The 22,873-nt window shown below is 41.2% G+C and overlaps 1 protein-coding gene across 8 annotated transcripts in view; it reads left to right on the top strand.

Moving 5' to 3' along the window:
* The window catches only part of myo16 (myosin XVI), a 121,994-nt gene that overhangs the window by 50,995 nt on the left and 48,126 nt on the right, over positions 1–22,873 (top strand). For all 8 annotated transcript variants that reach the window (XR_014908045.1, XM_085385685.1, XM_085385686.1 and 5 more), the window contains exons 8-21: positions 2,719–2,794; positions 5,068–5,218; positions 5,333–5,483; positions 5,967–6,077; positions 8,633–8,698; positions 9,739–9,866; positions 12,234–12,339; positions 13,443–13,560; positions 14,021–14,168; positions 14,416–14,533; positions 17,664–17,781; positions 18,471–18,542; positions 19,772–19,913; positions 20,512–20,584. Coding sequence is in view for 7 of the 8 variants with exons in the window: in XM_085385685.1 (XP_085241811.1) it covers positions 2,719–2,794; positions 5,068–5,218; positions 5,333–5,483; positions 5,967–6,077; positions 8,633–8,698; positions 9,739–9,866; positions 12,234–12,339; positions 13,443–13,560; positions 14,021–14,168; positions 14,416–14,533; positions 17,664–17,781; positions 18,471–18,542; positions 19,772–19,913; positions 20,512–20,584 (1,578 nt within the window). In the remaining variant the exon portion in view is untranslated. The remainder of the gene's footprint in view (positions 1–2,718; positions 2,795–5,067; positions 5,219–5,332; positions 5,484–5,966; positions 6,078–8,632; positions 8,699–9,738; positions 9,867–12,233; positions 12,340–13,442; positions 13,561–14,020; positions 14,169–14,415; positions 14,534–17,663; positions 17,782–18,470; positions 18,543–19,771; positions 19,914–20,511; positions 20,585–22,873) is intronic.

Genomic DNA, 22,873 nt, shown 5'->3' with positions numbered 1-22,873 from the left:
TTACAAAAGCCATGCTGTGTGTGTTTGTAAGTGTTCTATGTAATATGTAAGTATATTTGACTTAAGAGTGTCAGTGTGGAGGATTGGAAAATCGATTAGGTTTCCCTCGCAGTGCGTAATATCCCATCAGCTCTTTACTGGTGCCAGTGCTTTCTTTCCTGCATACAAACTACTCCCAGAGCCTGCTTAACATTTACCTTCTGGTGTCTTCTTCTTATACTGGTTAGTGTGGCTGGGACGAGACTTTATGGCTGCAAATGTGTGCAAGTATCCAGCTAAGTAAATCGTTAGTTCTGCTAGTAAGAAGTTCTTCTGACACGAGTCCCAAGCAGACGATTTCTTTGTAAAGACTCGCTGGAAACTGTAACACCGACCGGTGCATTAGACCTAAAAACCCCATGTGGAGTGTGGTATTCACACTAGACTGACCCTTTAAGAAGATGTACGACCTTATTACTGTAGCTAATTAAGCTTACCTCTCTCGGTCTTGTGATAAGTTAGACCCTGGCTCTTGGCTTCCCTGATTTGACTCAGGGCTTTTCAACTTGTGTTCTCTCGAGGGAGACATTTTTAAATACTTTTGTGTTGGATTTTGCAACTAAGTGACAGGGTATTAAAATGCGGCGCTGCAGGGATTTGGATTAATTTATTCAGTTTTATAATGAAGTTACACGTGAAGGCTGTGGAAATATAGCAGCATCATGATTTTATATAACAGGTTCATTTTTCTGAAGGACTTTAATGTTAATGTCAGGTTTTGCATTGTGTGACAAATATTAAAGGGACATGTGGGCTTTTCCCCAAAACTACTCTGTCTGTGGGAATCTACATCACCACTGAGTTTGCCTTGTCCCTGCTGAACCGCCGTGTACTGATAGCCATTTCGTAGTGCTCCTTTAATCTTTGACCCACTCAGGAGTTCAGATCTCGTGGTGCTGCTGACGAGCTGTCAGTATTTATAGAGCGCGAGTGTCGCTGACGGCATTTGTGTACAGTAGAGACGCTGTAAACTGATTGCTGAACAGCTGTTGACATGGGTCAGAGCAAGTCTACAGAATGTGCTGAGTCACTCCCCCATGTACTTTGATGATGCCTTGTTGCTATGCAGTACTTCAAAGAATCTGAAATGTGAACTGTGACTTACAGAAAAGTATGTTGGTACATTTGGTATTGGAGATGCATGAAGTTGGGCAGTAGTATTGAATAAAATGATAAACATCAGCACTCCAGAGACCAAGATATCCTGACCTTTGGTAAATCGCAATTTGATTGTGTCATTTGTCAGACTCTTTTCACATTGTTGTTCCCAGGACAATCCCCAGACTTGGAAACCTCCTCTGGCCCTGCAGGAAACAAAACACAACTATATTTATAAGCTCACAAAACTAACCTTGATGTGTAAAATCTATGGAGGGCCTTGTTATTGATTTCTTTTCTTTTCTTTACAAAGTAGAGGTCTAAAAGTTTCAACACTGTGCAAAATGTACAGAAGAGCAAAATGGGAAGACATTCACAGATCAATAAAAAATGTGTCTTCAAATTGTGGAACAATTTCAGAGTAATGTTCCTCAATGTAAAATTGTAGAGACTCATAATTGTCTCATGAATATCTCATAATCTACAGTACATAATATCATCAGAGGATTTAGAGGATTTGGAGAAAGCTCTGGGTGCAAGGAACAAGGCTGTAAATCAGTATTGGATGCCCGTGATCTTCAGCCCCTCAGACTGCACAGCATTAAAAACAGGCACGATTCTGTAATGGTAATCTCAGGGCTTCAGGAACAGTCTGTGAACACTGTTCAAAGTGCTATCTACAAATGCAGGTTAAAGCCCTATCATTGCGAAGAAGAAACCAAATGTGAGCGTGATTCAGAAACACTGATGTCTTCTCTGGGCCAAAGCTCATTTAAAGGCTTTACATTTTCTCACTTTAAACATTTGATATTATTCTAAGCCTCTATTATCTATCTGTGGGTTTATGAGTCTTATAAATCATTCAGTTTTTATTTGTATTTTACACAGCATCCCAAGATTTTTTGGAATTGGAACATTTAAATATTTTGTTCTCACTGAAGGACACTTTCTGTTTATTGGTAGTTTTGCTGGATGGTAACCTTTAGTTAGAACATTATTACAGTTATTGCTGCATAAAAATGTAAAGTGCTCTCTTTTAACAGCGCTTGTTATGTTAGAGTTAAATGGAGCTGTCCTTAAACTCATTGCATCTCTCCCACGTTGTAGTGAAAATCCTTCTTTCCAGTAATTTGAGTCCCACTAAAAATACCTGCTGTATACTAATCCAAAATACTTTATCCATATCAAGCTGTGCATCACACTTTGTGAGCAAAGATGGGTGGTGAAAGAGACAGTCGCTCTGTGCAGAAATGATAGTAGACAGCTATGGGGTTCTTTCACTGTGACATGTAATGGGAGATGGGCTCATTATTAAAGGAGCTCTTCGGTCAGAGGCAACACTTGTGTAGACTTGTGATGTGTGACATATGCCGTGTGTAACATCTGCGAGTTGCTAGTACGGTTTGTCTCGGTAAACCGTACTACATTTTTGCATACCCACTCTTCTCTTCACGGTAACTATAAATGTAGGTATAACCGCCTCATCTCCCGTGACCTTGTACAGGAGGATGTACAGACCTGCAATGACATGTTTTTGTAGGTTTTAATGGAAAATGGTTGTGTTTGTCCCATCTCTTACAGACAAGCATTGTTAGCCAGCTCCTAAGGCATGGCGCGAACCCGACTCTGCTGAACTGCAACCAAGACAAGCCCTACGGTAACGTATTTCACACAAATATACACGTGTGCCTAGAAACACACACAGACGTGGCAGCGGGAATGGGCAAACACATTTGAGAGAGTGGGAGGTAATGATGCGAAAAGAAGTAGGGGCATAAATTTTGTCTTATTCAACTCAGCCCATTCAAAAGCATTAACAGTCACTGTGATGATATAAAACAAAGAGGCATGCACAAAAAGAAAACAATAACACCCTGTGCTAAACACAAACACATTTTTGTCCTGATTAAATTTGGTTGGTAGCAGTAATTATATACCACCGGTGGAAATCATTTGCTAATGGGCATAGAGGTAGCATATTATTACCGAAAGCATGTTTTGTTTGTTTGTTTTTTGTCTTTTCAGCACTAAAAGAATAATTGGGTGTTAGCATGCTGCAGTAATAATAGAATCAACAGAGACAATTAACCGTTGAGCACATTTGGTTCACTACTATAGAAGTGAACATTTCCTGGGTGACAATTCTCCATCCACAGGGGAAGAGGCGTCACGCAGTGGTTTAATGATGAGCTTGAAAACAATGCGACTCATTTGCTATGGTCGTCTAGCTCACCAAAATCTGATGAATTTTGTTGTCATGTTACATCTGATCTTTCCTACGAAGGAATGGTAAATGGTAAATGGCCTGCATTTGTATAGCGCTTTTCTAGTCCATAGGACCCCAAAGCGCTTTACACTACATTCAGTCATTCACCCATTCACACACACATTCACACACTGGCGATGGCAAGCTACATTGTAGCCACAGCTGCCCTGGTGAGGTGAGGTGAGGCTGCCGGACACTGGCGCCACCGGGCCCTCTAACCACCACCAGTAGGCAAACATGGGGTTAGTATCTTGCCCAAGGATATTTGGCATGCAGCCAGGATGCAGCCTGGGATCGAACCACCAACCTTCTGATTAGTGGCTGACCTGCTCTGCCACCTGAGCTACAGCCACCCAGTTTTGACGTTTGCTCTTGAAGTTGTGTCCTGGAATCCAAATCTAACCGTGCTGAATAAACAGCTCGCTGTCAGTGCGTAGGCCTCAGTCAAACAGGCCTGTTGGCAACCATCGAACAGTGGTTTGACTCAGTCGCCAGTAGTGCGCATGGAAGATGTTGGCTTTCCGTGTGAAAAGTGGGGTGCAAACTGGAAACGGACAACATTCACCTTCAAAGTAAAAGTTGTACTTTTATAAATGTGTTGGTTATAGCTGTGAGGTTCAACTTTTATTTTGAAGATGGATTTTCTCCATTTCTGGTTTCCCTCCCACTATTTCGAAGAATAAATAGTGAATGTTTCCATGCAAGCATGTTACCAAGCAATCACAATGAGGTGTTGGATGCAGGACCCATATTTCCGATTTCACCCAGTGAGAGTCAGCCACTACTAGCAACCACTTGCCAACTGGTTGGGGAATAAGAATTTTTGTCAGGAGATGACTAACCGGCCTTTGGGCCTGTGAGATTGAGGCCTTACATTAAAAAACCTGTCATTTTAGAGTTGAAGCCATTACTAGCTAATGATCCAGATCAATGTTCCTAATGCTGTTGAAGAGCAAAGAACCACTGGGATACTATCCTGTGAGAGTGTTTAGAAATCTTAATAGTTCGTTGTGTCGTAGTGATGATATGTTTTTTGTATGTGGACTTTGGATTTACCTCCTAACCGCTAAATTGTGGGATAAAATGTCATTTCTGCCTCTTACCACTTACTCCCATCGTGTAATCACTACTCTGACTGCCTCACTTGGGTCTTAGTCGATACCCCTTCTAGCATGCAGTCTTAGAAAAGAAGTGAGACAAGCCCTTAGAGACTGAGACTCAGAGTCCAGAGCCCCACACCCCTCCAAATGACGAAAGAAAGTCAGAACAAGAGATGAGTGCCTACACAGAAATAAAAAGACAGCTTCAAGCCATTCCAATCCCTCGTGCCCTCTTAGACCTCATTACAAAAAACGATCTTAACTCCTTCATCTGAAGCACGGTTGCATTGATCCACAGAGTGTATTCTCCACCAGTGACCACTCATTCGCACAAATTTTAAAGGAGGTTTAAGCTTGGGAAGAGAACAAAAAGGTGTACCTGTGGAGTGGTGTGACCCTTACAGTCTTTTGAACAACATCATTACACTCTCAGTATCTTTAGATGATAGAACTAGATCGTACAAATCTGACATTTTAAAATTTGTATCTCTATCGAATTAAACATGCCTCTGTGAATTTCAGATTCCCAAATAATTTATCTCATATTTTATATCATGTCATTAGATATTGCAGTGTCAGAGCCCATAGCAGATATGCTGCTGAATGCAGAAGAGAGCTGGCAACAGAGGCTGAAGGACCCCTCTGCTCCTCTGCCCTCCACTGACCAGCGCTATGATAGTGGTTCACATGACCTCAACACCCCTGTCAAGAACTTGTGGGTTCACATTTTTCAAAATCACAAAAATTGTCACATATTATAAACCTTTTTTTTTCTCTTTTGCTCTAGTTCACCTTATTGCCTAACCATCTTCTATGCCACCCTATACAGGAACCCCCTGGGTATCCCAATCGCTAAGCGGGACAGTCTGCTGGAGAAATGTGCCATGTTCAGAGAGGCAGCTGGAGCACTGAGGCGACAACCCTCTCAGGATAATGGCCTAGATAGCCCCTTTGGCTCTGGAGCCAGCAAACTGGAGCAGGTACCTTGTCATGTTACATGCTGCAAAAATCTGAGTAAGACAGTAAGTACACAGAAAATCCCAAAAAGTCCAGAGGGGTTTACGCAAGACAGAAGAAAGAAAGTTCCATAAAGACAGTTTATTTGTCCTCAAGGAGAAGAAAAATATAAACAAATAAAGCATACAGACTTGTACATAGTTATATGAAACACAGGGTTTACTTGCATGTTGTTTACAAAACTCTGAAATTTGACATCATGACGTTGCATGTGTCACATTATGTTTTTCTTTTCAAATTTCAAATAAAACAGTCACAAATAAATACATTTCAAACATTATCCATCCTCTCTGTTGTCTATTCACACCATTTTAAGAATAGATAGCTCCAAAATTAAGCATTTGAGACCCATGGCCATTGTAAATCCTCAAGTTATCTTTTCAGCCCTTTCATCCTTTCTGAGAACACTGTGAGAGTTTGCATTAAACTAAGTGTATTTTCTTCAGGTGAAACTGATGCCTCCGGCACCCAATGACGATCTGGCGTCCCTCAGTGAGCTGACTGACAGCAGCCTTCTCTACGAGATGCAGAAACGTTTTGGCAACGACCAAATCTACGTAAGACTCGTCTGTCCTTGTGCTACTTAAGAATGAATTCCACTCAACATTAAACATTCATTAGAGCCCAGAGCACACAGAGAGCACTGACAAACACATGTTCTCATGGGCTTAACAATGACATCTAGTTGTTTATTTGTTGAGTGTGTTTTATACCCTGGTAATTTTCTAGGTGTTTGGATCACATCACTCATTTTTTATACCCGTGGGCTCTACAGTCACCTTCCCTTAAGCATATATGCATGTACAGTAAACACATATAAACACCATGCACAGTGCATCACAGATTCTGAGCACTATAATGTAGATTATATTATGTTTTTTATATTCTGTATTCATTTTTACAAATTCAGAGAAGAACAAAACCAACAAATATTGCTGTATAGTCAAAGCATAACGATATTTTCTGTAATTTTCTACAGTCAATGTCTAACAGTCAAAAACTGCTAAAACTTGAAGTGAACGGTTTTGATTCACTGTGCTCACTGCATAAAACAAAGGAAAACCAACTATACCATCTTAATGCTGTGACACCAATATACAGGACTGGTAAATTCATTTGAATTCACAGTTTGTAAACTCGGACCTACAAATGCACTTAAACTTCTGTTTTAAATGCTTAAAAGTGGGGAATGATCAGTAGAGTTTAAATGATCTAAAACATTGCTGGATTTTATCTTTAAATAATAAACACGGTTCTTGAGCCACCTCTCATTTCTTTATATTTTGCATTGAAAATGGGAAATAGGTTCAGACTTTCAGACACTTTGCATCGGTTGTAGATTGTTTTTTAGGACTGACACTTCGTAATATAGATATTAATCTGAAAATGGAATGAAAACAAGTGGAAAAAGCTGGCTAATGTCAAAAGAAAAACTCTGAAAAACCTTCAGAGAACTATTGTTCAAGATCACTTGAAGACATTACAAGAATATCTGGCTCCTTCGAAGCAAAATATAAAGAAATGAGGAGTTGTTCAAGACTTTTGCACAGTAAGTGTCGTATCCCATTCCAACACAAATACTGAGACACATGACAACTGCGAAATCATTTAGATCGATTGGGAGAAAAAAATTAGAAGTAAAATGCCTTCATCTCCAACAATTGGTCCATTTTGTATCTCTGTTTTATAGCCCTTTCCTTTAAAACTCCACTCCAGCTCCACAGGGATGGAGCTCTATAAAGACTGGAACCAGATCAATGTGGAGCTATCAGTGCGCTCTCTTCTCTGTGAAGAGGCAGTGATAGTCTGTTATTATCGAAACCCAGATGGGCCACAGACATTAGGGTTAGTCACAGCGGGAGACGAGGATGAGGAGATGACAGTGAAAGGGAGTGCAAGCGGTGGATGAAGAAAAGAGAAACGATTGGAATTCAGAATATTGAAAGCTGGGTACAGGAGGTGCCCTAGATTTAAATGAAGACACTGAAATGTGCAACTATCACAATAATATGGGAGCATACCTATGTTAATATTGTAGAGTTGCACAAGAAACAGTCATTCATTGTGTTTCTTTTTATATGCAGCTAAGATATTCTTAAACCCCTCAAGGAAGCAAACGCTAGCTTGACTGGCTTTAAACATAAAGTTTGCATCAAGACGTTGATGAGAAAAATAAGAGACGTTTTATTCCCGTTCATTATATTTCGTCCGTATGCACTTGATATTATGTGCGAAGTAGTTTGAGTTTTTAGAAAGAAGGTGAAACCAGCCGAGATATGATGAAGGCAAGAACAAAGGCACCGAGGGCTCCATATGTGCCTAGCAGGGTGGTCAGAGATGGGGCTTTGATGAGCTGTCACTGCCTTCTGCCATTCCACCGCTAAACCCCCGATGAGAGTGGCAAGGAACTGAAGAAATACAGAACAGAAGACTGATTATTGACAAGCATGTCATGAGATTAAACAACAGAGTTAGATGGTAAAAAAAAACTATGGAAAGTTTTAAACACTTAATGAAAAAACACATGAAGAACATATTGTAAATTTTGCTCTGTGTCTTCAAGAATTGGGAATGTGTTCAAGTCATTAAACTGAAGCCATGTTCTTAGGTCAGAGCAGCATGTTACACAATGTTAGCCCGTACTCTATTAGGGAACAACAGAGTCTTAGCTTTCAAACAGCCTCCAGGACTCTTTGTCTGGAACAGAGGGTTAGCAGTTTAGTGGAAGGGGTCAGAAATTTGGAGCTGGTGTTTTTTTTTATCTAGATAGCTTCAGGGTTTGCCTGTGAGAGAACAGATTTGTTGTCTTTATTAGAGAAAGGTCATTACGGGGGTTATTGCTGGAGGTCCCTGCTTGACCTTTCTCTTCCACGACATTAACATTACCTTATAGCAATGGAAAATGCCCACACAGTTAATGTAGCTGGTAAGGACAGAGTGGGACAGCACTTTTATTTCTAGGTCAGTGTTGGCTTTAGGCAGGTTGAGAGTAATTTTAAGCGGTGTCAGCCTATTTGTGTCAAAATGGTCCATCAGAGATATATTTTATAACACTGAATGAACTTGTTGCTTTAGTGAAGATGACTTAGGTGTATTTTCTGCTCTTTTCTAGACTTACATTGGCCACATCCTTCTGCTGGTCAATCCAAACAAGGAGCTGCCCATCTATTCCACTTTGGTAAGAATGCATTTGAGTGAACTTACAGGTATGTGCACATATTTGGCCTCACGCTTGAAATTCATGACTTTATATTTGACAAACTACATACTATGCTTATGGAAGTTTATGATAAATGGGGCATGTATGCGGTACAATAAGCAGGGAATAAGCAGATGAAATGGACCTTGTAGTTGATAAATAATGCAGTCTTCCTGTCAGTTACCCTGCGTAAGGCTGACTCTGCATCAGCCACGGAAGACAGAAGCACTCAGGCACATACATACACGCTACCTCTCACCTTAAAAAAATAGCATATTTACGATAAACCAGTAGAGAAGCCTGTCAGTAACGGGTCTTTAGTTCTTTATTAACATGTGAGCCCAATCATAATAAAGAGGGTTTTGGTTTATTTTAAATAGGACTTAGCTCATTTTGAAATAGCTCACTTTTTGGCAGGTAGAGGCTTGCCCATGTGGATCCCAGGAGGGGTTTCATGGATCTTCTGCTACCCTGACAGAATGAAGCCAAGCCCCTCTCTGGCTGTCCCATTCCTGCCTCTGTCTGGATTCACTCCAGGCATCTATACCCAGCTGAGAGGATGTGAGGGGGCAGGGAGGAGCTAGTGTAAGAAGGACATATGTCACAACATGTGTGATCTGCTGGCCGTCTGTCACCTCCTCTGGTCTGGTGGTCCAAAAACCATCCCCCTTTGCCACAGCCACTAACACTGGCACAGGGCACACATTGTGACATTACAGTCGACTCACAGTTTAATAGGACAGATACTCTCAGAGACAAGTTTTCTTATTTATCCCTCTTGGATTTTTTTTCAATTTTTCATTTTGGTTTTGATAAATATTATTGTAGTGTAAAACTACAGATTCTAATGACTTAAACAGGATGGTAAAAGACCGCTTCTTTGTGAAGTTGATACACAATTACAGTGACACACAGAAGGTGATACCCAGTATGGTTTCTCTGTTTTGGTGAAACTGAATCCTTATCTCTTAGCTAGGCCATGTTTGTGTCCGTTTTATGTAACATCTTCTCTTCCTCAGGTCAGTCAGTTGTACCTGAGCTCCACGGGTCGCCTTTGCTCTTCTCTGCCGCCTCACATCTTCTCCTCAGCAGAGAGAGCTTATCACATGATGCAGCAGGAGAAACGCCCGCAGTGTTTCATCTTGAGGTACACCTGCTGCTCATTCATTTGTACAGTCACTGAATGGTCTGCTTCAGGATAATGTAACATAAAAAGTCCCTAAAGTTGAATGACTGCGGGAATAATAGTGAGTGAAAGTTAAGGCGGCCACCTGGTTGTATGCACCCCTCTGCCACGCACCTGTTTAGCACTCCCTGAGAGGTTAATAGCTCTCAGCCTGAGCTGAGCTGTAGGCTTGTTCAGTGTTCACACTACGATGTATGTTTACTGGGAGCAATGCGGCGTCTTGTTCTTTGTCCTCGACTGGACTCAGGCAGCTCCCTGATTGCAATTAAATCCTGTTCCGACTCTCCAGTGACATTCCCGCTGAGTTGTAACCAATCTGGCAGAGACTTAATGCACCCTCGCCATAGGCTATCCATCTCACTAACATGCACACCCCCACACACACACGGAGCCGTGGAAACTTTGCACTGTTCACATGTACACGCATCCTTTGTCCCCTCAGTCCTTTCCTTTATCATTTCTCCTCTTGTTTTGCTTTTGTTCAAGCTTTCTGTTTCACTGTGGTTCTTCTCGTTTCTTGAAGTACACACATGCACGCACACGCTCCGAAGCACAGACACACTTATACACATTTATTGGCAATCAGTCTCCAAGATCCCCCGAGGCAAGTGTTCTAACAAAATGCCCTTGAAATCTAATAAAAACTGGTAAATGAAAAGACAAGCGAAAAGACCGTTGGACTTAACACTCAGCAGGGTTGTTAGTAGGAAATAAAGCGACGCACGTACACATAGACAAACTGTAATACAGCACACTGCGGTCATTAGTACAAGCTTCTGACCTTCTCGAGCCATCTGCTTGGTGTTACTATGTGGGTCGCAACTCTCTGCATGTCGGAGAGTGTCAGTGCATGTACTGTAGAGGTACCTTATGCCAGACTTAATATCCACTCAACAGAAAATTAAAAACAGGACCTCACTGCCAGATAAGTTGTGGCCTTAGTGGTGCGAAAAGGGGCACTCAGTGGAGCAACGTTATTGAAAGAACAGATTATGAATTTAATGGGAGGGAATCCCTAAAGGGATGACGTCAATAGGTAGAAATTTGATGACTAATAAGTCACACTTAGTCTTCCAAGACACATATACAGCAGTGTATCACAAAGTTTAAGTTGCTCCCATTACTCTTTCTGTTTTCATTTGTTGTAAAAAAAGAAAAGAAAGAAAATCCCATTTAAATACACGCGTGTCACTCGACCAGAATTACTGCCAGACTTTTTGAATCAAGAAATCACTTAAATAAATGCTAAAGTGAAGAAGGCTAAAAGATGTCAAAAAATAACACATAATGACACAATCTAAAGAAACTCAAGGACAGATGAGAAGCAGTCATTGACATCTATCAGTCTGGAAAGAGTTGCAAAGCTATTTCTAAGGCTTTGGGACTCCAGTGAAACACGGTGAGAGCCATTATTTACAAATGGAGAGAAGCTCAAACAGCAGCGAACCTTCCCAGGAGTAGACAGCCTAACAAAATTATTCTAAGAGTGCATCAACGACTCATCCAGGAGGTCACAAAAGAACAAGAACAATATCTAAAGAACTGCAGGCCTCACTTGTCTCAGTCAAGAGTTCATGAATGAACAATAAGAAAGAGACTGGGCAAAAATGGCATCCATGGGAGAGTTCATGGGAGGCTCGTCTCACATATTTTCACATTTTTGGAAAATATTCTGTGGACGGAAGACATGAAAGTAAGAAAGTAGCAGCATTTAATAAAAAGAACATCATCCAAACATGGTGGTGGTAGTGTGATGATCTGGGGATGCTTTGCTGCTTCATGAACTGGATGACCTGCTGTAAATGATGGAACCACAAAGTCTGCTCTCTGCTAGAAAGCCCTGAAGGAGTATGTCCAGCCATCAGCTTGTGCCCTGAAAAACAGTAATAATATTAATCCACAAGGATGTCAAAGACTCACTCATAGTTATTACAGATGCTTGATTGCAGTTTTTTCTGCCAAGGGTGGTAAAACCAGTAACTATGTGTAGGGGATAATTGGATAACTTGTTTTCCCCTTAATAAATGAAATCAAAATTTAAAACCTGCATTCACTCAGATTATTATTTAAGTGCAACAAATGTGCAAAGAAATCAGGAAGGGGGGAAATTCTTTTTCACGGCTCTGTAGACTGATGGATAGATTTGTAAGCACAGCAATGCATGTTCATTGTACTGAAGATTGAAGAGTTGAGGCTGAAGCAGTATAAAATGCTGCAGCATTAGAACTTGAAACAGTAAGGGCAAAGGCATGTGAAACAATTTATGTACCACCAGAGATATAAATTACTTTAAATCTGCATCTTTTGTCTCTCCCTTTGTTTCCATAGTGGCGAGAGTGGCTCTGGAAAAACAGAGGCGTGCAAGCACATAGTGAGACACCTGACAGCCCGCTCCAGCACCAAAGGCTTTATGCTGGAGCCCAGAATGAAACATGTAAGTTAGGACTTATCTGTCTACAAGCTGTTCTTTTATTTTACACTTCAGTCAGTCAGTGGGTTGGGTGTCCTGCAGCCTGTCATAACTAAGGACCATGTGCTGCATGTGTGACTAAGCACTCATGTATCATTTGTTATTCGCAACGGCAAAATGCTGCAATACTAATCCACTGACAAACTTAATGTTTGTGCGTTTTCCTGATGCTTATGTCTCACTGTGCTTATTACTTCTTTTTCCTGCAGTCCCTGTGATTAAAAAAACTCCTCCAAAATAACATAGCACACAGCGAAGCAGTGCTCATAACTGTGTGAATATATCCTACTGTTCCTCTGTCGCTGTGGCAGGGGAAATAATAAATGTATGGATTAGCATACCACAGTACTGTAGTCTTTTCTTCTCTGCTTGTTAGCTCTTCATTTGTCAGATAAACCATTTGCGCATTAATAAACTGTTTGATGGCATCATAAACACTTACAGCCTGAAGAGGGATTGTTAAAAAAAAAAGACTGTAGAGCACTAATGATCACATGCCCTTAATAGGATATGTTCTTGTGAATCTGGAGAGGCTACAGCTAAGAACGCCAAAGAAGAGATAAGACAGATAGACATAAAACATATATGGACTGAAGTTTTTTTTTTTTTTTACTGAAACATAAAAGCTTCTTAGCAAGTTCAGGAATTAAGTGTCCTGAAAGGCGAAAGCCTTCACCTCGTGAAGGATTCAGATTCTTGTTGTGTTTCCAGTTGCTGTGGTTCAGATTTGTTGAAAGCGTTTAAAACGTGAGGCACCTGCGCTGCACTCACTCCGTCTTCCAGTTAGTTTGTCAGTCATGTAACTATGTGTAACAACATGTAGCCTGGGTTTGGATGAAGTCATCGTTATGCAGTTAATATCTGGGTCAGCTTGCTCTTATAATTCTGGTAGCATGCTGTTTTGAGTGCTCAAATAATGGATGTACACTGACATCTAGTGGTAGAAAGTCGAAGCAGGGCTCCATTTTTGCAAGGCATGTATGAGAGATGCTTTAAGTAATAGAAATATATAGATAATAAAGGAATTCTGAGAGACCATAATGTCATATGATTGATGGGAAATGCAGGTCAACTGTGTACTGGAAGCCTTTGGCCACGCTAAGACCCAGAGGAACAGCAACTCAAGCCGCTTTATCAAGCTGCTGACGATCCAATACTGTGATAAGAGGAGGACACCACTCAGAGGTAACCTGCATTTCACGCAACCATAGCGCTGGATGTGACTCTGTTGCACGGATCAAAACAAAAAACTTCAATCAGAATGTCTCTGTTCTGATTCGATTCACACAAAATAAAATATTTACCATTTTTGTTCCACACATTTTATTCTTGAATATTAAAATTATTGTCAGAATAACAGAGTAAATTTCACATTCTCAGCCACTGTATTTGTGATTAAGATACTCTACTATTAAATCCACTTTCTTCAAGATCAGTTGCACACCAGCAGAGGGCAGCAAAATCCTATATGTCTGTTTCTTTTTATGTGAATCACCTTTTTTTTTTCTTTTACTCCAGTTTATTTGATACCTGTCGACTGGTCTTTCAGTAGTGGCCACAGATTTACATTTTTCACAACTGCCATTGTTAAAACGTGATTTGGACTCCCCTGTTACTGAATTATGATCACATTTTAATGTTTAAGCCCATGTATACACCTATATGCTGGAGAAGTCCCGTCTAGTCCACCTGCCTGCTCAACAACACAGCTTCAAAATCTTCTATTTGATGGCTGAGGGCCTTTCAGCTGAGGAGAAGAGTGCACTTTACCTCAACAACGTCTTGGCTCATAGGTATGCGGCTGTCATGGGCTTTATATGTTCTATATTACTAAATGATTTAATACGTTTTAAAAATGACTGTCGGTTATGTTGCTGCTGAAAATTTAGATCTCACAAGCTGCAGTTCACACAAGCCTTGATATAATACACGCATATATGGTGTCCTGTCCATAAAGATAATATGTGTCACTTATTAAAAAATAGCTTTATTTTATGAGTATCCTTCACTATAGGTTGTGTTTTTCCATCCGTACTGCAGGTATATTAGCGGAAGACTTCCAGGGGAGAACCCTCCAGTAGCTACAGCCTCTACCCAGAGTAGAGAACATCTTGCGGCAGTCAAACAAGCCCTGCGAGCCCTCAGCTTCAACAAGCAGGTATTGATTTGCACAGCTGCACAGCACGGTGTTGAGCCAAAGGTTACTGACAGCAGGGAGAAATAAACGTTGTCGTGTCACAGGCCTTGAAGTCACAAGTCACACAGGTCACTGATGAGATATTACATCAGATTTTCTTTTCTGAGATTGCAGCTGCCTGAAACCAGGCGATGGAACTCCAAGGGCTTTAGGCGGACCTAAAACTGTAGGCTGAACCTTCCGGTTTATCATACTTTGCGAGTAGAATTAACCATCTGGCTTTGGTTCATCTGTAAGGTGAAATATTTCAAACAGATATCCTGTTATTCCTGTTAAATAATGACAAAGATACAGGTAGCTTCTCTTGATTGCATGAAATAATGAATTGAGGGATAAAGAGGGCACCAAGAATTTGTGTATTCACAGTTAAATTTCTTGAAAATTTTCATGAAGCATCTGTCTACAGAAAGCATATCCCATTCTGTCATAGCAGATGGCTGCCCCTCCCTGAGCCTGTATCTGACAGAGGTTTCTTCTTATAAAAATCAAGTTTTTCCTTTCCACCTTTGCAAACTGCCTGTTAATAGAGGGTCATTGGGGTTTTCTATTGTGGGGTCTCTGCCTCTCAGTATCAAGCACCTTGAGATGACTGTTGTTGTGTTTTGGCGCTATATAAATAAAGCTGGATTGAATAGAATTGAATAGTCGAGGAGACATTGATTTATGCTTACAGTGTGCGTGCAGTGATCACTGGTACAGTCCGTCCTGTCCACCACCAGCTGTGCTCCCACTCCATTATCAGGTTCTATACTTAGATTCCAGTCAGCATCTATCAGCACTGAGTGACCATCATCTCACCTTTTAATCCAGTAGCAGTCACAGACAAGGCATAAGGGACAGAGGGATAGAGCAATAGATAGTGGTATTATCAGAGGGCATTACTGTCCTCTGGATAAGCGAAGGACCAAGGGACAGAAGAAGGGGTGGGGTAGTAGGGGGGAAGTGATAGACCCCCCATTGGTCTCTGTCTAAGCTCTCATCAGGGGATGGCTCCTAGTCCAGAACCAAAGGTCAACTGTCATTAACGCTCCCCGCAGCGCCTTTTCTCTCCCCTGCTCTTTCTTCTGCTCCCTAAGCGGAAGGGTCTCTCCATGTATAGAGTGTCAGACAGAGACTAATGCTTGTTTATCTCAGAGATATCAGCTCCAATATCCTGCCTGGAAAGAGTACACTCGCAGACATATTCGCATGTACACAAGCACACATCCTCAAACTCAGACATCCCCCTCTCAGAGATTCAGTGCATGGTTTAATGGGGTATTCCATTAAGCGTCCTCTACTCAAGGGCACAGAGGAAGAGAGGGTGAGAAGAGAAGCGGGTGAATCGAGTTAGGAGGACCTGTGAATCATAACTGTTGAATTTCCTGATATTTGTGCTGTTTATTTGCATTTTGCGTGTTAGCAAAAAAGAGACAACGATAATGAAAACAGCGTATAGGCCAGTCTTTTTATATCTCCCAAATATTACCCATACTCTCAGCTCTATCATTGCTGCTAAAAGAAAATAAACATTAAAAAAAGCAAAATTATTTCAAAACTCCAGGATTCCATTTCAAACCACAACCACACATGTTCTAATATGTTTAAATTAAATTAAAATAAAAACATTTTAAAATGAAAGTGGTTTCCATTAAGGCAAGTGCTTCAGGAACAACCTCTCTGTGTACTAACATGCCTGTAAACACATATCTATACATGACTATACATGCACACTCAGTATCTGTTGGCATAAACAGGAGTCACACGTTGCTTGCTTATATAAGACTCTAATGAAGAAGAAGAGAAAGTAAAACCAGATATTTCTTTGGAGGACGATCGTGTGAACACATGAGTAGCAGCTGAGCAGTTTTAAAGGAGCGCTCACGTGAGACAGACAGAATTAAAGTGCTTCTTGGCTTACGTTTTGTGACGTGATTCAATACGGTGTTCTGTCACATCAACATACATTGTCATATCAGCATACGTGTAGCACAAAGTGAGCGATATTTGTTAGACAACCATATGCTGTGAGACCAGCAGTAACCCTAACCATAACCATAATCATACATCAGTAAAATAACCATCTTTTACTTGCCGTTTATCATCATGTGCATGTGAATTAACGCAATGTATTCTACTTTGATTTGCATGCTGAAATGACTGAACACTGGAAGTGAATGTAGGTGTCTGCATCATTTCCAAAATCTCCATGCTGCTCCAGTCAGTCCAGACAATCAGCAGCATTTTTCAAAGTCAGAGAGTGATTCAGAGAGTGACTCATAACTGTAGCAAGAGGTGGATGCTTTAAATCTAAAATACGTTGGTATTGCCCTCAGGCTGGACAGGTAGACGTTGAAACTTTTGGAAACAATCGTGCATTGACAGTTTGTGTTGTTCGCTCATTTGTCACACAGCCGTCAACCTTGATTATAAACGCTTACTTCAGGGAAAATGACAGACATTGCTACCCTTTTTTTCTATGCTGCCAGATCGCTATCCAGTCAAATTCTATATTTGATCATACGCCAACTGCCTACATGTATAAATGGTCATGTGATACACATTTTCAGGCGCTTCATTAAGGATAGAGATTACTTTTTAACTGGTGATGATATGCTGATCTGAAAAGAGATTGTTTGTGTTTTAAAATGAGTGTGGTGTGCTGCATGAAACTGTTTGAAGTGGGGCTGAAGCTAGAGGACACACAGCACAGATATAACAGGATGTGCGCTTAATTTAAGGGCAGCGTTTTTAAGCTGTTGATTTATGCATACATTAAAATAAAATAAAAAACTAGCATGTTTATTCCACACTGTCTTCACCGCCAGGGATCAAGATAATGAGCGAACCTGGCCACTGAATTATAGAAGTGAGATTAATTGGAGGTCTGGGGCAAAGAGGACTGAACTTAATAAGGCTTTGGCTCCATGGGCTTGTTAGAAGGATCACTAGGATCATGAAGTTGACATCGAATAAAGACTCATGTCCCTATGAAAAAGGTTGGATTTGATAACCGTTTCATATAGTTCCATTTTTAATTAGTAGTTAAAGATTATAGTTAATATCATATTCTCTCAACTTTCTCCTGTCTCTCTCTCTCTTTCGCTGCTAGGAGGTTGACTCAGTATTTACGCTGCTCTCTGCTGTGCTCCATATCGGGGACCTGCGTTTCACAGCACTGACAGATGCTGACACAGCCTTCCCTTCCGACCTGCAGCTGCTGGAGAGAGGTCAGTGCTTATGCCACCACCAGGGCCACATTTCCACCCTTAGAGGAAGTGGAACTAGGCAATGGAGGAGGGGTGGATCTCACTAACTCATTCTATTTACCTTGCTGTCAGAGCGCCTCCCTCATCCTCCCTTAGAGTAGTCTTCTTGGCAGCTTGCCAGCAATAGCTGAAGGCCAGGCAGTTACCTGTTTGGTATCCACACTGAAAACAACATGTACATGTACAGACTTTTCCGTCATCAGGGACAGCCTTATTTTCCTGTCTCTCAGTCTAATTCGCTCATTATGCAGCTAGCACATGTTTGATGTAAACAAATCACATCAGCACCTGATCGGGAAGGAGACATTGTTACCTTGGAGATGTATTGTTACGACTAGTGATGTCAGCGAAGGGTTGCTGTCACCTGTTTTTGCTGCTTGTTGATGGGTTCTGCTCAGAAATCCAATGATGACTAATTGCTGCCAGCTTCATCGATCAGTTAAACGGGAATGAGCTTTAGCAGAGTTCAGGCTGTTATGCTGTTAGTGTGATATCATCATCAGAGCAGTGGGCTCTGGGATGTTATCGTCCCTATCTTTCTGATGCTCGGTTAACATTTAATGGCGTTATTTTGATGCTTTTTTTAACCTGTCACTGTCATTTACTCTGCCTCTTCCTTGCTCCCTCTCTCTTTTTCTTCCTTGCAACAGTTGCTGGATTATTGCAGGTATCCTCCAGTGACTTAAGCACCGCCCTCACCTCTGATGTTCAGTATTTCAAAGGTATTGCTTTATCAGCCTTTTCGTGTTCACCATTTGCATTATTTTCATCCAACCTTTCAGTGAGCCGTGGTACCATATGGATAAGGGGCATTGTCATCCTTGAAGAGACCATATTCATCATGATGCTTCAGCGCACAATCAAATAATCACCCAGAATAATTTTACTATGGCTTTACAATGGTCCTTCCCCCAAAGGGATAAATGGACCCAGACCATGCTTGGGAAATACCCCTTACAGAATATCCCTTATGTAGGCGTCAAATTTGAAGGGTTTTCTGTTAATATGTCAAAAATCTGTTCTATCCTGGGACTGTCTTTGGAGCCCTCAAGAGAGAGAGCATAGAGAGATAAGTAGTATTTAGTGGTGATCAAAAATCTCACGGTTCGGATCGGATCATGGTTTTAAGTCAGGGATCGGATCAATTTTCGGATCAGTAAAAAAAGAAAAAAGATTTTAAAAAAATTATGGTACAATATAGGGCAGTAAAGGGCTTTGTATCTACCACTCAATTCAATTCAATTTTATTTGTAAAGCGCCAAATCACGACAACAGTCGCCTCAAGGCGCTTTATATTGTAAGGTAGACCCTACAATAATACACCGCTCATTATATCGCACTCTGCTGCGATATAATGAGCGGTCACGGTCACATAGCTTTCCGTTGCCCTGGAGCTCCACCCATTTGTAGTAGTTAGGGCAACAGAAGATGCCTGGGACAGTTCAGCCATAACTTAAATCTTTTCCTGCTCATACGTGCTTGGAACGATCTTGCCACTAAACTGGACGCGCAACAAGATATCATAGCGTGGCTCAAGCATCATAGTTTAAACCCCTTGTTTTGCACAGCGGGATACGGCCTCCCGTCTGCAGCTAAACACCCCAACAGCTTTTGTAATAGTTTTAGCCTGGTCGGATTGGGCAGCAAAGGGCTGCTTAAATACCGCAAGCTCCTCTGCTCCTCCACTTGGACCGCTAGCACTGGCCATAACTATCTCTTGACAGACCCACCACGCCACCATACGCATACTTTTTTTCCTTTTTTTTTCGAATCTTCGGATCACGTGCGTGCCGAACCGTGAGTGGGATCGGTTTGGATTACGAATCAACCGTGATCCGTTGCACCACTAGTAGTATTCATAGCCCTAAGGAGATTTAACCTTTTAAAGAAAGAAAAGTGTAAAAACCCCATCTGTCGAATACCGGAAACTGTATTTTGTGCCTTTGTGCAGGTGATGTGATCACTCGGCGCCACACAGTAGAGATGTCAGAGCAGTACAGGGACCAGCTTGCCAAAGCCATCTACGGGCGCCTCTTCAGTTATCTGGTCAACAATATCAACGACTACCTTCAGGGACAAGATGACACCATCAGGTATAGTGGTGTGTGGTGTCTGTGTCTAGATGTGTTTCCGCGACACACCACAATAAAAACCTTTGAAATGACAGATTTCCAAAAGCAATCACTCATTTGTGTAAACTGGAGTGACTAACACTAATACTGTAAAGTAATCCTTTAGTTTAGAGAAGAGATAAACATTTAAATAAACTTGTGGACTAAAATCTGTGTATTGAACAACAGGTTAGAGATGGAGGACACATCCAAGGCTTTTTTTTTTTAATGGAGGCCTCAGATACACACAAAAAACAACTTATGTTCACACACACCCAGGTGAAGGACATAGGATCCTTGGTGTTGTTGATGTTGTGAAGCCTTATCACACTCTGATAACCTGCGCTAGATCTTCTGGAATGTGTTTGTGAGCTGCCTTGTTTACACACCAGCCACAGAATGTAATAAATTTGTCAACCACACATTCGTGGCACACCCCTTTCAGATTTTATTGCACACACACGCGCACACACAATAGAATCAAATGTCTCATTAGTGACATAAGCAACACTTTTCTCATGTTGACTCAGGAAAAATAAAAGTGGCTATTTAATAAGTAACATTCATTTCTTTGTTCCAGTGATCCTGCTTGGGAGATTGGGATCTTGGACATATTTGGGTTTGAAGAATTTCAGAAGAATGGATTTGAGCAGGTGGGACAGTGCTTTCTGTTTTAAAATTCAGCCAAAAAACCAAAACATTGCTATTATGTTCCTCGTCCCTTTACGCTGTGTGATTATTCCGCCTAATTGAGCCAAATGCCTCCCCTGTGGCCGTTCTCTGCTATTGAAATATCTCTGAATGGTACTGTATGTGATCCTAATCAAATTTTTTAAATATTTGGAGTTCTTATCTGTTTTAGCCCAGGCATTTTTGTCTGTAATTGTAATGAATGTGGTGAGGTCTGTGGCTGACTGTGGCGTGATTTTCATCTGTCCTCCAATGAACCAACGGCTGACACAGTGTCTGTCTCTGTGCAACATGTTAGTGTAATAGGCAGCCTCAAACCACCATGTGGGTGTGTGTGTGTGTATGAGGAATACAAAACCTGTTTTTAATAAAATACAACTTTATATATTTGGCATTACATTACTTGCCAGTACAGGCTATTGAATCAAGTTGATCTTAGTCCAGAATAGTTGATCCCATTTATTTTTCATTTTTGCACCCAGATATGGCTACATTAGTAACAGGCAGTGTAATTATTGCTCACTACCAGAAACATTAGTAAATAATAAGTGCATGACTTTTAGTTTTGGTTCATGAGTAAAGTTTATATTTAATATTAAGAAGTCTATCTATGAAGACAAGCAGATTTGCTTAGTGTGTAACAGTGGTGTACCTGAAACTGGCACATAAACTACTCCTTTTTTAAAAACCGGGTTTTTAAAGTCCTGCATCTCATGTTTGAGACATCACTATATTATTTATTTTTAATGTTTCTATGTATCTGATGTATTGTGGTTCCTATAGTATAGTAGTTAACATAAGGTTGCTTCAGAAATGCCCTTTGAGACTGTGTCAGGAAACATATCTGGTTTAAAATTCATCCATCCATCCATCCATCCATCCATCCATTTTCATCCGCTTTGTCCGGGGCCGGGTCGCGGGGGCAGCAGCCTAAGCAAAGAGGCCCAGACCTCCCTCTCCCCAGCCACCTCCTCCAGCTTATCCGGGGGAATACCAAGGCGTTCCCAGGCCAGCCGAGAGATATAATCTCTCCAGCGTGTCCTGGGTCTGCCCCGGGGCCTCCTCCCGGTGGGACATGCCTGGAACACCTCACCCAGGAGGCGCCCAGGGGGCATCCTTGTCAGATGCCCGAACCACCTCAGCTGGCTCCTTTCGATGTGGAGCAGCAGCTGCTCTACTCTGAGCCCCTCCCGGATGGCCGAACTTCTCACCCTATCTCTAAGGGAGAGGCCAGCCACCCTTCGGAGGTGTCAATGGAAAATTGTATTTAGTAGTCAGTATAATCTTTTAGTGATATAAGTTTGCATATGGTAGAATACTGCATGTAGTTATTTGTATTAGAAAATATTCAACCATGTATACTTAGAGGCATATAATTAATTGTGTGTGATCTCTAACAGGCTGCAGGCTTGGGGTGCATCCCAGGAATGCACCCCCACGTCTGGGAGCATGAGAGCTCATACCTTGTTTTATTGTTTTATGGCAGGATTAACATAGTTACATTTGTTTTAGTTTAAGTGCTTCTTTACATATAGATGAACTGCTGGACTTCCTCACCATGTTATCTAGGGTGGGGGAGACTACCCCCTTTCCTGACCAAGGATGTACCTTTTGTGCTCTCATGACCCTTTGATCAGCAGTAACACACACACACACACACACACTGAAGTATAAATAAAGACCGGGGCAGTTTCTTAGTGCGAGTCTCTCAGTAGGGAGCTGCCCTTGCTAGCAAGAACTCTGTGTGTTTCTCTTCTCTGAGTCTTTACTGAAGAAGTGTTTTAGAATATTTTCCCTAACAGGAGGAAGCTCATTTCTGCCGCTTGTATCCGCGATCTCGTTCTTTCGGTCACTACCCACAGCTCGTGGCCATAGGTGAGGGTAGGGATGTACACTGAAAAAAATATGTTGTTGGATTTACTTAATTCAATGGTGGACATTTGTTGCACACAGATGTTTTGCTTTGGCAGCAACTTAAACAATTGAGTTAAATTAACACAATTTATTCATGTTCAATAAACCTGTGCAATTTGTGTTGATAAAATGTGACTTAAACATGTTTTGATGAAGTAATTTGAGCTCTTGAAATATTTTAATCCTTCACAATTTTCTCACTTTATCCCAACACCATTCAATAACTTTTACCCAATACTACTTGGTCACTTAAATGCTACATGTTATCTTCAAATTACATTTTGCTATTATATTCTAGCATCAAATACACAATTTTCAAATGGAGGCCTTATAACAGA

Source organism: Rhamphochromis longiceps, linkage group LG16 (genome assembly GCF_057381845.1).
Source record: "Rhamphochromis longiceps isolate RC_006_pf linkage group LG16, R_longiceps_female_GT1.1, whole genome shotgun sequence".
In the NCBI taxonomy this organism is placed as follows: domain Eukaryota; kingdom Metazoa; phylum Chordata; class Actinopteri; order Cichliformes; family Cichlidae; genus Rhamphochromis; species Rhamphochromis longiceps.
The sequence above is the reverse complement of the archived record's forward strand: the minus strand, read 5'-3'. Positions and strand labels throughout refer to the sequence as shown.